This window comes from Rhea pennata, chromosome 1 (assembly GCF_028389875.1).
Source record: "Rhea pennata isolate bPtePen1 chromosome 1, bPtePen1.pri, whole genome shotgun sequence".
In the NCBI taxonomy this organism is placed as follows: Eukaryota; Metazoa; Chordata; class Aves; order Rheiformes; family Rheidae; genus Rhea; species Rhea pennata.
This window is the reverse complement of record NC_084663.1, coordinates 3,561,806-3,576,378: the sequence shown is the minus strand read 5'-3', so window position 1 is coordinate 3,576,378 and position 14,573 is coordinate 3,561,806. Positions and strand designations below refer to the sequence as shown.

Sequence of the window (14,573 nt, the reverse complement as noted above, 5' to 3'; positions counted from 1 at the left end):
ATGACCAGGTGGCTGGGAAACAAAGATGGATAAGTTGCCTGCAACTGATGACCTATAAGAAATGAACTGGGAACCTCAGTTGCAGTTTTAGGGTGGAGAAAGGACCATAGCAGTTTGCAGGTCGGGAGAAGAGAAGTTCATATCAAAATGCATAGACAGAAGGTGCCTGGAAATTTTTTTATCCTGTATTATGTAAGTGGTCTGCCCTACTGTATATGTTCTAGAGTTTGATTCAATTTAAATGGTTTCTAAACTGCCCACCCCAGTACGGCACCTCCAGTGAGGCATACTGGTGAGGTGATGAGAGCTTGCCCTGGTGCGGTCATACCAAAGTGGATACAGAAGCAGTGCATGGCACTTGGCTTGGCAGCCCCCAGCACCCCAGCAGTCCCTTTCAGGAGGCAATCAGAAGCAGGGAGAGTGGATGTCTCAGTGTGGAGCCAAATTTCTGTTTTGTGATTCTCACACCTTAATGCGTTCCCAAAGAAGGGGTATTTTATTTATGATGAGGACTTTAAAAAATAATAATAACACGAATAGCCACTATAGAAAGAAACCTTTACTCAGAGGGCTGCAATTTGGATTTTGGACTAAAATGTAACCTCAGGGTGTCCAATACAAGTGCTTTCAGCTGACAGCCCCCACTATGAGTCGTCTGGGTAACTGCAAAACATTATGACATTTGTGACACATACAAGTCACTCTGCCTGCAGCTACCCTGCATTTAACTACTCAAAATAACTCATTAGCTTGTTTGCTTTCTTCTGTGTGAACAATCTGGCCTTAGTATGGACAGAAAGACTATAAAATGGTCATGGTAATAGAAAATGGTGTTGCTGTTTAGCAAGCCGTTGATTTCAAGGCCGGATTGCAATCATATGCTCTCTCCTGCTGCTTAGCCAGGACTGACAGGGCTGATTCAGCAGCTCTTGCAACCCAGGGCAGGTTGACACTGAGAGCTCTGTGCTGCTTTCTGAGGGACATCATCTTCCTGCTCTCCCCAAACCACCTTCGTTGTGACCAAAGGATGCCACAGACCAACAAACATCTTTTCTGACAAAGAAGATGGACTGGAGTTGTGGTGGGATGTGCATGTCCTTTCATACCTTCTTCACTCATGTCAGTCACACTCCTCTCACCTTGTTGGAACCTGTGCTAATGAAGCCTGAAACTTTATTGCTGCTGTTGCAGATGAGATGCTTTTTTTCTCCCAACAGCATCATGAGTGCTATTTTTTATATGGCTGCTCATAAAACGGTCTCCTGTCAGTAAAGACAAACTTGTGCACATGCTCACGAATACTTTTGGGACCTCACTGGTCTTTAGCACCACTTAGCAGGTCAAAAATGTTTGCAGCAGTAAAAGCAGTAAAAGGCTGCCCAGTTGTCAGTTCTCCATTTGGGGACTCCCCCCCCCCCAACACATAAACACTCTTCTGTATTTGGGAATATGGGTCAGATTCAGAACAGCTCATCTCTCCAGGCCTGACCATAGTTTGGACAGGGAGGTGGGTTATGGGGCTCTGTGTCGAGACTGTCTCTGAAAAAGCATAGAGAACGGAAAAACCACCTGCTGTCAGTCATCAAAGCTGCAATAAAATCTGTGGGCTTCAGTTTATCCCTTATATTTCCAACACACTGGTGAAATTCCTGCCTCCCAGGGCTCACACGCCATTCAGTTCCCATAGCAGGGCAGACTACTTTCTGCCCACACCCAGACTCAGGTTCCAAATGTGTCTCTGTGGCCACCATCCAGCACTGCGTACATCAACGGATCCAGCCATAAACCCTGTTCCCCCAACTATGACGCCCTGACCCTCTACTGTTTTTGGCCTCAGGCTCACACTTGCACTCTCCAGTTCCCTGCTGACTCACAGCAGCTCCAGAAATGTCTTGAGTCCTTTCTTGATGATGTATATGATTTGTTCTTTATTACTGCTGTTTTTGGCAGCTTGTTTCATTATTTTAACTGTCTTTCATGAGCAAAAATCTTACTGCAATTTCTGTCAGGAGTCCCCTTCTGCCCTACATAACACACACACATATACACACTTAACTTTAATCCCTGGCCTCTCAGTTCTGCCTCCATTATCGCAGTGAATTGCTTCTTGGCACTAGTCCATTCCTTTTCCTTTTGGTTCCTCTTCTACTTTGCAAGGTTTTATAGACTCCATCACTTTCCACTCAACTCTCTTTCACTGAAGGTCATCAAAAGCAAATTCTGGCTAATCGTCTTGCACAGTGCAGTTCCCACCTCCATATCAGGCATCACAACACTGTCTCAAGTAGATTTTTCCTCATCGCTTCATAGTAGCCTCCAGGTGTTGTATCAGGATTTGCCTGGTGACCCAATATCAGACACCTCACTCCTCCCACTGTCCTTGCTTCATATTTTGTGCAAAAAAATGATTTTGGACTCAGAGGCACCCCTATAATGGGTGGTACGTCTCCCTGTATGCCCCAGAGCACAACTGACAGGAAATGTAGTGAAACAGATGCAGCTCTTTTCAGACTCCAACAAGAGTAATGCACGAAGGAGCAGACCACAGAGAAAATCACATGAATTCATAAAGTTTTCCTATAATGATCTTGGGCAGAGCTAATGATAAACAGAGAGATTCATTTTTTTCCCTTAAGACGTGAATGCAGCTCTCCTAGTCCTCTGCAAAAAGGAAATCTCAGAGCAGCAGTCCTCAGTTCTGCTATTTCTTATGTTGAAGGGTGATTCTTGGTCTTTCTAACATGTAGTCCTTAAAGACAGAGACTTAGAGCTATCACTAGCCAGGACTGTATCCATCAGTTCAATCAATCCGTTACTGCTGCTCTGCTTTGGACGTGCATCAGGGGCACCCTTTGTCTAGAAAGGTGGCACCTGCAATAGCTGGACAAGGTCTGTCTGGCTCCCATCTCCCCTCTTCCCCCTACACAGTGGTGTTCAATGCCCACCATGCACTCACATACCCAGGTCCATATCAGCAGCTTTGGGCCGGTGAGAGCAGGGCACGTTCTTGAAGATGGCATCCAGAATCTTCTCTTTGACCTGAGTGATGGTGTCACAGTTCAAGATCTTCACCGGGATCTCAGGGCTGTTCACATTGTCAGGGTTGACACAGCTCAGGACCTGAGAGAAGGGAGGGGAGGTAGTGAGATCAGCCATACATTTCAGAATGGCACAAGCACCCTGTGGTCTGCCCTCCTCAGCCAGCCTCTTGTGTCCTACAAATTGGATGAAGCCGGGAGGGATCTTGAGTGGAATAAGATGAAATATTTTCTGAGAAGATACAGGAGAACTACATATGTCCATGCCTGCTTTGTCCTCCATCCCTTATCTTGCAATCTTTTAGTATCACTTAGGATCTGTGCCCACTGAACTAAGGGCAACTCAGCCACTGACTTCATGAAAGCACGATTTGGGTTTTACCTACGTGCTAGGGGCTCCCCAATGTTATAGTCAGCGAGTTTGGGTTGATGCGAGGGTTTTCTTGAACTTGTCTCTCACATCACTTATCTCTGGGAGGTGAAGCTACCGTAACTGTGGGAGAAGCCCCCCAAATTTGAGCCTCATCTCTCTGGCATCTTTGCAATACTTTAATAGCAGAAAGCCCATGAGCACCAGCTCAGGTTCTGGTGCCTTCAGTAAAAATTGCATTCACCCAAACACTCTTTTCATAGAAACCATCAAAAGCGCTATCAACTCTGGCCCTCGTTGGAGCTGAACTGACATCCAAAGTGCTCTCCAGTACTTTCCTTGGCCTCTGAGCTATCCTCTGCTCTCTAGAGAGCTGCCAAGGCAACAGAGTCCAATAATGTCTATCTTACGTTGTCACTCTGACTTTGAAAATTCAGGTAAAAATGGTCATAGATCTCTCAGCCTTAATTTTGAACATTTTCTGCAGAGTCCTGTGACAGTCCAGGACTTTTCTGCCTGAGAAAAATGTTATTAATATGAAATAGAGGGAGAAAAAATGGGAAAGGGACAAGGGAAAAGGAAGGGAAGCGAAAAGAAAGGGAAGGGAAGGGAAGGGAAGGGAAGGGAAGGGAAAAGGGAAAAAAGGAAAAAGGGAGAAAAAGAAAAAAGAAAAGAAAAATATCTCTTGCTTTGGCATAGAGAACAAAAAAGTGACTCTGATAGAATGGCCTCTAATTTCTCAGAAGGAAAACAGCATCTACTCCAAACACTGTCCAAGAGTAAAATGCGAAACATATGGGGTAGAGAGGGGGAAGGGATTCCCTAAGCACATGCACAGATTTTAACAGCAGCCTATCCCCTAACTTAGGGCCATGTGTATGTCAAACATTCTGGTCTTTTCTGGTTACAGGAGTGAGAAGTCTATAAATTTTTATAAACTTAGCACACCTTTATGCTTGGAAGGAGTGTTCAGTGGAGCTCTTGGATATATGTAATTACTAAATGCACCTGTGGCATTTTTACGAGAGGAGACATGTTATTTTTTGGTGACTTAGGCAAATTCTACCTTGCCTGTAAATTCCCTTCTGTAGTACGCAATAGGTACTGGACTTTCCATTACTTCCCACCTTAACCTACTAAGATGCAGTGGAATCTCAAAGTGGCTGGAAACTGGGTGAAATAATATCAGTATAATTATATATTGGCTCATCAGGCTCCCTTTGGTGCCGTTATGCTCAACTGAGAGGGACTTGTAAATATATTGCTTACAAAGAGCTCTGTGATGTTTCTGGATGAAAGGGGAGATATAAATATGAGATATTGATTAGATCATAAAGCTATTATTTATATGTCACTTCCAGGAGTATTGAAGAGCATCAATTCAGATAATAACAATGACAGCATAGATTTACTGTTTTGTGGAATCTTTCATTTCAAAGGATCACAGAGCTATACATATAAGCACTGTTAAAATACATCCAGTATTGAGGTTATTAGTTGTCTTCCTCCCATTAAACATCTGTAGGGAAATGAAGTGGTGGTTACAGGCTAGGCCAGATCTTGTGAAAGTACTAGGGGGACCACACATGGTTCTGGAGATCAAGTCACTTTGCATGTCTTTCTTACACGCAATGATCTTTTCCAAAGATCTCTGCTAATTTTAGTTTGGCTAAGGTGGACTTAGATGATGTCAACGCAAGCTCTGTCAGTGTGATTCAGCTCCAATGCAGTGACCTGGGATTCAGTTCAGCTGTTTGCATGGAAGTACCTCGTGCTGTTCAAAATGAGCTAGGCTAGCCTGCTAGGCCTTCTTCTGCCGATCCAGAAAGTCCTACGTCTCCTACAAGAACTGACTTGTATCTGCCACACCAATGCAATCTGGTTTATCATCCAGCTGGGAGCTGACAGTGGTGATCTGCTGTTATAATTTTGTCCTTGAATTTCATGGGGTGCTTACTTTGGATGGCAGCAGAAAAACCCTGCCTGGGCAGGTATGACCATTCATGTCCAACTACAGCAGCCCTCCTTTTCTAAATCAGTTAGAAGGGAGCTGGGTAAGTAATGCTTCAAAGGGCCAGAGACAGGTTTGCTCTTGGTGGTCTCAAGCACAGAGGGAGATAGCTACTAGCACCTGCAAACCCTCATACTCATTCATTTCAACGTTCATTTCAAAGGCATTCAAGAAGCTCTTTTCAACACTTCAGGCAATGCAGTCTTTGTTTATAGAAACCAAATGCCTTCTTACAGTACAGTGACTTTGATAGATAAGTCCCAGGTTTCACGTTAACTCTCGGATTTTGTATTCCAACTGCTCTCTTCTGGAGCTCTGAACTTTTTTTGCTACAAAGGCTTTGGGAATTTTGCAAGGGGCAGCTGTGTATTGTACACAAAAAAAAATGTTTCTCTTTAAAATTTTTTATGGGGTCTGTAGAGGTCATCCTTGTACCAACAGCCTGAAAATCTGTCACCACTTAGCAGATTGAAGCTCCTAATCAAACTGAGGTGTTTACAAAGGAGAGAAAGATTGCTACTCCACCCCTGTGGGAAATCTCCCAGGGGTTATACTGATCCTCTTGGATTCCCACAGATTTCCTCTGAGGAGGTGACCAGGAGAAAAACTCCTTTAAGCATTGTCTTTCTCCATTTGGTGGACTTCAGGGACTCTATTCTCACTGGACGTATAAGGTTCGTCCTGTGCTTTTGCCTTGGGCTGACCTTACAGCAACCAGTGAAAGACATAAGCCTAATCCCATCGTTCCTGCAGTGCTGCCCAACACAATATTTGATGTCATCTGGAGAAGAAGAGACCTCTGTGATGGCCTGTGCTGCATTCCTGTATAACCAGTGAGCTGGAGGGAATCTGCAAGACATTGATCTCCTGAATGCATTCACTCCCTGCCCTTGAACCCTGTTGGGAAGAGCTATTAGTGTGGACAAAGGGGACAGGAGACTTTAGCAATCTTCAAGGAGATGCTGGAAGTGTGGTTTTTGCCACTGATAAGAAATCAGCACTTGACACCACTGTCATGCCTTGCACTGAAGTCTCTGTCAACATAGTACAAAGAGAGTGTCAATCATGGAGTCAGCATGGAAAGATGCTGGATTGGGAACAGGCAGACCAGGAACCTCTGAGTCCAGCTCTCCCACTGATTTTGTGTGATCATGGGCCATGCTGTCTCATTGGATCTGTGCTTATTGACTTTGTTTTAAAAAAATCCTTGGCCTTTTTTCGCCTGCCAGCCCTTCCAGACATGAGCTGTCTCTGAGTATATAGACATGCAACGCCTACTGCAACTGAAGCCTGATCACTACTGTGTATTACTGACATTTAAATAATAAAGGCATGGCTTGGGGTTCCTCACAGGGGATCCTCACCCCAAGTTCTCTGAGTAGTATTTGAATGGTCTGTCCTGTGACCAGACCACTGCAGTTTCCATCCTGGAAACAAACATCTTTCTCTCAGCAAAGGCTTGGCAGAGATTGTGCAGGAAAGGACTGCCAAAGAGGCTAAGCATGGGAAAACATTTGACATCTTATTAGTGACTTCCTTCCTGCCACAAAAACACCTCAAAAAGCTTTAAATACAGACAGCTCAAAGAGTCTTTATTCATAGTGGAGTATGATGTCAGGAGAGATAAGCTGATTAGGCTCTCTGCACTAGAGCTACCGAGGTGTGCAGGGACCACACAGAGCATGCCAAAAGCTCCGAGACAAGATATATTGGGCAGCTCCTGCCTGCCACCTCGAAGCACTAATTATCCAATACTCTTGACAGCATCCGATGCACATCAAGGCCTTTGCTCGTCTACACTATTTGTGTCAACAGAAATGAAGCTGATGCAGGAGATGGATGGTCTATCATATCCCAATGACAGCCAAGCAGTGGCCGTTGGAAGTGAGGTTTTAACATGTAGATTGTAAATGGCTAAAAAATCATGGATTCTGGCAAAGGCAGGTGGTGACCTAGAGGGATGAGAACCTCCTGGTTTTTATAGATAGAATAATCTAGCTAGGTTTTTAATAACACTGCAGATCATAGACGATGAGCACTGACTGGTAGCGAAGACATTAACACCAAAAGGTGTTTCTCTGAGGAACTTTACCATTCTATGATTCTATGATACGGCTCAGGAGAAGTTCTATCGTTTGGCTTGCAACACATTTATTCAAGAAAATCACATCTGTAACTAGCTTAATTTCTCCCAAACTAAACAATTCCTTGCATGTACACAAATTATTATACAGTGCAAAGATCATAGCCCACTGAGGGATGTTTCCAATGGAGAAATGTAGGATTTGGCAGACAGCAAATCAGAGCTATCTTATCTGGAGAGAAATCAGCCCCAAACAATCTAGAGTTAAGTGAGGTATGCGTTCTAAAATCAATATTTCCAGATGTTTGAAACTATTCTGCCTCCTTTTATCTTCCTGAGAAAGTTACTTAATTTCTTTCAAATTATTTTTCATTTAAGCCATAGTCAAAATCATGACTTGAAAAGTTTGGTCATGATTAAAGAAGAGTAAAGAATAACATTCCCCAGCCCCAAAAGAAGCTCTAGCCTTGCCTTCATGGACTAATAACAATAAATAGTCTTTTTCAGTGTACCGCATTGCAGGAATTGGAATTTAATTCTGTCAAGCAAACAACTAATATGCAGCACTCATGAAACCTGACCAACTCAATGAATTTTAGCCATAAGTATTTCAAATTCATACTAATGACTGGATGAGTTTGGGAGAGAACAGGAGACATTCAGAGAAATCCTATACTACAAACAAATATTGAATCATTGAATCAGTTCTTGCTTTATTTCATTATGATATATTTTAACAAAAGATGTCAGAATAATGCCTGTTTAAGGAAGGCAGAGGAGAGGGAAAATGAAATAGGAATGGAGAGAGACAAAAAGGAAGAATAGGCCTATTCATATGCTGTTGCTTCTTAATCTCTTTCACCAAAGCTGATCTCTGTAAATCTGCTAAGATTACTATCAGGATATATTTGTCTGCTCTTGAGATGTAAGAGGCAGAGCTGATTAACATCAAACAACAAAGAATGAATGGAGGAGAGCTTTGTTCAGGCTGATGTATAATTACTACTCTCCTTGCTGGCTGCTTTATATCAAGCCTAAAAGGATCGGAGGGATTTCATTTGGTGAAAGTGATCGCTCTGTGTCTGCATTTTTCTTTCTTTTTCTCAGTTACTTCATGCGAGATCAGGCTTCCAAATTGCTAGATAACCATGCGTAACAGAAAAAGAGGCGTATCATGCTGATTTAACAGGTAAGTCCTATTTTTTAATATGAGAAATTAAATTCTGTTCATATTTAGGAGTAAAGTATATCTCCCCATTAAACCTAGTTCTGATCAAAGCTCATGAGTTTGGTCCATAGTCAGTGAAGAAAAACAGTTATTTATAGACAGTGAGTCAGCCCAGCTGAGCTAGAATCTAGGACAGGTCAATGAATTGAAATTGACTGGACACATAGCTTTTAAAGACAGCTAAAGTTAAGTGAGATGAAGGTTCCTCAACTGAGGAAGCACATAAAAGCAGAAGACAAGCCAATAGCATCCTCCAAGAATCATAAGACCAGGGATCGGGGTTTTCCTGGAACAAAGGTGTGTGAAAGAAAGGAATTACAAGGATCACTGCGGATTTGGAGAATCTCATTCATCCTGCAGAGCCTTAGGAGCTCAGTGGATTTAGTGCATCTCAGAGAAAGTAAAGGTCCACAAATAATTACATTAAGAAGTTACGTCTAATAATCATTGGTCCTTTAATCAACCAGAAGGTTATGATCTCATGGTGGAAGCTAAGGTTGGACGTACCACATGTAGTAATAAACACTATGTCTTTCACTCTGCAGTCAATTAATTTATGAAGAAAATGATTCAGGGACAGGGAAGACAGCATCTTGCCTGAACTCAGCACTAGGAGCACCAGCAGGGCCAAGGCTGCCCCTCTTCCTTGCTTGGCAAAGAACAGCCCGACGTGTGATCTGTGCTGGGCGCTGGGCAACCCTCCCACTGTAGCTGGGGCCAGGCGGAAGGGAGCCAGCGGTGAGCAGAGGAGGGGTAAAAACAGCTCCAGGGGAGCCACAGCAGGGGAGGAAGAAGCTCTACTGTGAATATCACACAGTAGAGACCTCAGGGTGGTGATGACTTGCAGCAACAACCTCCACCTTTCTTCTTTCTACAAAGACTAGTGCCTTTGCTGCTAAGACCCAGAGAAATAGTGGAAGAGTGATCATCACATCAGGGCAAAGAGGTAGATACTAAATATTTTGTAGAATAATTTTAATTACATTATTAATAAGGATTTGTTATTCTAATTTGGAAATGATTGTTAGTATTTTGTAATTGAACTAGCACTAGCTATTCCATGTATTTTCATTACACTTTTAAGATACATATTAGACTAACAATACAGTCTTAGATTTGTATGTAAGTTGTGCTCTTTTTTTTGCCTCAAACAAGATTCTGAGAGTGTAAGTTTTCTCCCAGAGAGGAAGGGTAGTATCATGAGAGTATCACTGGCAGTAATACAGACAGGAGAAGACCCCTTGGTCTATCCACTTCACCTCAGCACTTGCCATTATTAGACTGTGCTGCATATTATCCATTGCTAGGCAAAGAGGCTTGTTCCCATCTACAGCTGAATGACTCTGTTCCTGCAGCTGCGAGTTGCAACCCAGACAGAGCACAAATGCTCCTTCCTCCATTTCCAGCCTACACAGACACTTATTTATAATGGACACCTCTGAGAGTCAGCATCAGATCCATTTGGCCACCAATGACCATACTATGGTATTAGACCTAGAATGAGATAAAGAGGAAAGGGTTATAAGCTACCATGCTTCAATCTCTAAAAAAGGGTCAAGGTAACTTTTGTTGGGGTGAATTATCCCACAGTTGTCTTCCGAAAGGCTTCACATCCCTACCTTTGCTCCTTACTGGAGCTGGCCACAGCCAGAGACAGAACTTTGAGCTATGTGGATTTTGGACCTAAATCCATTTGGTGATTCCTGTGAGACCCTCTGAAATAATTCTCATGTCTTAAACATCCACAGCCTGGAAATTGAGAGCAACTGTCAGTCTTTGGAGTAAGCACAAGCAGAAGCAGCAGGCTGCATTGATCCCTCTTCTTTTCAGATCAGGGTTAGTTTGAATTTTCGCTGGAGTTTAAGGATGCTCTTGCTTTGGGGAGATCTGCCCAAAGATCATAGCTTTTAGGGTGTATCTACGGTGGATATTTAAGGGATGTTGTTACTGCCTAGGGTGAACATAGCCCATACATTAGGATAAGCAGGGCATCAAAGGGTTTTGATCACACAGAAATGGGTGTTGTAAGTAGAATGATCCAGTTCTTTTGTACGTAGATCAAGCTTCTTCACCTGTCTTCATCTTTACCCTCTTACAGTTCTTTGTCCAGTCATCACTCTCTGATCTCTTTCTACCTCCCAGCATAACAGCTCCTCCTGTACTCTCTGGAGCTTTTTCTTCTCCACAAGATGCCTTAGACAAACTGCTTTTCCCTCCATAAACTATTCCAGAAAAAAGGAGAGAAGGAAGAGGAGGGAGATTTCAATGCAGTATCACCTTAACACAGAGAGCTTTAAACTACCAAAGGGATGGTAGCAGTTTGGAGCAGACTGTGCAACCTGTCACTGAAGGGGGTTAAATCATTCCACAACAAGTTTCATGCTTCTGTGCATGGACTGCTAGTGCTACCTAAGCTGCCAACAGAAAGTGCAAACCAGTAAGACTATACTGCACCCCAGTGTTTACTGGCAAAGAAAAATGAAGTCAAACTCCTCCACCCACCACACACTGTATTTGATACAGTGCCCTGCAGACTCTAAGTGGGGGAACTCAGAGACCGTATCTATGAGGTAAACTATAGCATGTCCTGTGTTTGGAAGACACTGTAACACAAGAAGGATAGCGGAAAATCTTGGTCTATCTCTCAGCTCCCAAAAACTGAAAATAGAGTCCTCAAACTGAGCATGTAACCAGATATTAAACAATAAGAACTGGTATTAGACTTCATCTTAACATTCTCTGGCATTTTTTTGCTAGGCCCAGATATCTCTACGTATTCAGTATGTCATTAAGCTGTGTAATTCCTTGCAACAAGTTAGTGGCAGTGATATAATTTTACACATGTCCAAAGAGCAATTAGGCAAATTCCTGGCAGAAGTATTCATTAAGGGCTATTAAATACAAAGACAGTACATCTGGCCTGGGTATAGTCTGATCTGCAGGCTGCAGAAGGCTGGGAAATAGTCTGAGGGTATATCAATATGTGCCTGTCTCTTATACTGTCATTTGTATACCAGGCATTTCCTGACGGTCACTCAGGAAGATCTTGAGCTTCCAGATGGAGCTGTGGACTGACCTAAAATCACTTAGATCATCTCATCTTTCTGTGCGTCAATGCCATAAGCCCACTACTGGCATACAAGGTGGACCCGACACTGTTTTTCACAAGGACAGATGGGATTTGGAGGCAGCATGAATCCAGACTTGCCGGACAAGCTGGTACAAGGGCAGAACAAATTGCTCGTATCTATTGTCTTCACATTCACAGGAGCAGACATGACACAAGGGTCACACTTGTCTTCCAGTGCTCCTGGACCTCACCGAACCCAAGTCATGCTAGGGCATCAGCACTGCATTGGCCTCGCCTGCAATGAGTGCGGACTCTTCCACTGGACAGGCAATGACCTCAGAGGTACTCTGGGCATGGGGCATGGCAATGTGGAAGTAACTTGGAAGCAGCCACCTTTTCAAACACACTTTGCAAACACACTTTGTAAGCTTCAGCCACAAATCTTGTTGTTTTTCAGGATGCTACTAGAAGATCCTTAGCAGAGTTGTGTAATTGGGCAGCAAGAAGGAAGTGTCCAAGAGGGACATCATGACCTTCACTGTTGTTTTTCCTGGAAACACCCTTTCTAGAGGAGGCTGCAGAAGCCCATAGGAGAGTGTGCTCAGAGCACTTACCAGTGTCTTGTAATCAATCTGCTGTCGGATAAGCTTGTCTTCACTCAGCGAATATCGGGCTTCCCCAGTGATAGAGTCAATGGGACCCTTTTCCATCTGCTGCTTGATGGCACAGAAGAGGGAGAACAGGGGTTCGCCAGCACATTCCTGCACAGGATGGAAGACACAAGAGCCAGGTGAACTAGGAGGAGCAGAGGTGAAAACCTGGAGTCCCAGCTGCGTAGCATCTCAGTGACTCTCACAGTCTATTCCACACACCCAGCCAATGTTCAGCTCCACCACTTTCCCCCTGAGTTCTTCTAACATGCGAGCAGACTGTCCTTGAAACAACACTGCCCCTATAACTCCCTCTCTTCTGCAGAGTGAAACTAGTTCCCTTGAGTGCTCTTGCACAGGCCAAGGGTGTCAGTGCTTTCTAGTAATGTTGGGGCCAGCACAGACCCATAGGAGTTCCCATAGGAGACATGTCTCCCATAAGAGCTGATAGTGTCCCATAGGAGCTTCCCGAGTTGTTACTGATAGGTCAGAGAAATGCTCTGGAGCAACTGATGGGATGGGTCTCAAAGGACACAGTGCTGGTAGAGAGATAGACCATTGTTGCCCCATCCAGGGTGCCTGGGCAGGGCATAGACTCTCCCAGAGCGCTCCCATGCTGGAGGCAAACAGGGATGCTCTGGCAGGAGCAGCTCCATGATCCAGGGGAGAGATGTGTCAACTGAATCCATACAGTTGCATCAGTGATGTCAGGTGCATAGGTCTCAGCCCACAGGCAGAACCCATGAAGCACCCCCTTCCCTAATTCCTCCCTGCCTTCATTGGTGATCTCCCTTCTCCTCCTTCCCACACCTTTCTTAGTCTCCTCTCTTGCTGCCTTCCCCTCCCACATATGCTGCCATGCACCCCTTATTGTGATATCTCCTATTGTGTCCCCTCCCTTTTATCTCTCTGTCTTTCCTCCTCTTCTTCCCACTTTACCCTCCCCTCTCACGGCGTGTCCCATCTCAGTGAGCGAGGTCATTTTCCTCTGGTGTAAATCCTGGCAAAAACAAGTTAATAATCTGAAGCGAAGTCACCCCTTTCTCAGTACCTACACCTGTCTCCCACTTAATTAGCTTATCTGCCAGCAGCATATTGCTTCTGTGTGCCTGTCTCTTGCCCTTATCAGGCCTCTGTTCAGGCTAAGGCAAGGAGACAAGTTGCTGGGGGGAGCAGGGGAAGCCTATTATAAAAGTAGTGCTTTAGAGAGTCACCTCCTTGTATCCTTTCTTTTCAGCTGAAAACAAGAATCTGATATAACAGCCATGGAATTACCTTCCAGGGACCTTCAAAACTTTCCCATGTATTCATCCTTGGGTGGGTTGTACCTGGGATTGGGAAGGCTCTGGGAATGAGGCTGATTTGTAGTCTTTTATTTCCAAGCAAAGGGCAGCTAGACTATAAGGTATAGTAATATCTAGCAATTGGCTTACAAGTGGGTGTGAGGTGCAGAGCCCAGGTCCCTCCAAAAGGCAGGTTCAAAGGATGTTTCAGGTCCATTGACACCTACACTTTTCTGCTGGTGAGCACCTTCTGATGTGATCAGCAGTCTAGAAAGCCAGAGCTTCCTCTAACTCCTTTCTCTTTCAGTGCTACCCCCGGATCCTATTTCTACGTAAGAGAAAGTCTGACAGATTGCCTCTGTAACAAACAGTCCCTCTTTGTTCTTCCTCAATCAGGAGAAAGGACCTCTCTCATTAGACTGAAAAATTTTGGCCCTTGCTAAACCTTATCAAGAAGCAATCCATGTTCATCTGGTCATGCTGCTTCTCTTACCTTGAGGAACTTGTACAAAAGGAAGGTGAACCAGTTGGTGAGCATTTTCTCTGCCACAGACTCTGTCCTAAAATCAGCCCAGGAGAAAAAGAAAATAGGAAATGAATTAGTCATGTTGGCCATGTAAAGGACTTGGTCAAAGGATTAGCTTTGTCCATCTTACTGCCAGATCACTGAGCAACTCACAGACATACACAGAGGAGTTAAAAGGTAGCAGCATCTCTTTGCCTTCTGCAGGAAGCAAAACAAAGAAAAAATTAGGTTGGAGGACTCAGAAGGCTCCAGAGCCTTTTGCTACTCCTGCAGCCATCTCCAAATTCTCCTGTAGTGTTTTAAAAGTGTCTAGG

General features: G+C 44.0%; 1 protein-coding gene across 1 annotated transcript in view; it reads right to left on the bottom strand.

Annotated features, from left to right (window-relative positions):
* PLXNA4 (plexin A4) overlaps positions 1 to 14,573 on the bottom strand; it is a 466,810-nt gene that overhangs the window by 36,493 nt on the left and 415,744 nt on the right. Inside the window, exons 23-25 of the mRNA XM_062580398.1 lie at positions 14,227 to 14,293; positions 12,415 to 12,561; positions 2,961 to 3,120 (exon numbers count right to left, since the gene is read on the bottom strand). Of these exons, the coding sequence (XP_062436382.1) occupies positions 2,961 to 3,120; positions 12,415 to 12,561; positions 14,227 to 14,293 (374 nt within the window). The remainder of the gene's footprint in view (positions 1 to 2,960; positions 3,121 to 12,414; positions 12,562 to 14,226; positions 14,294 to 14,573) is intronic.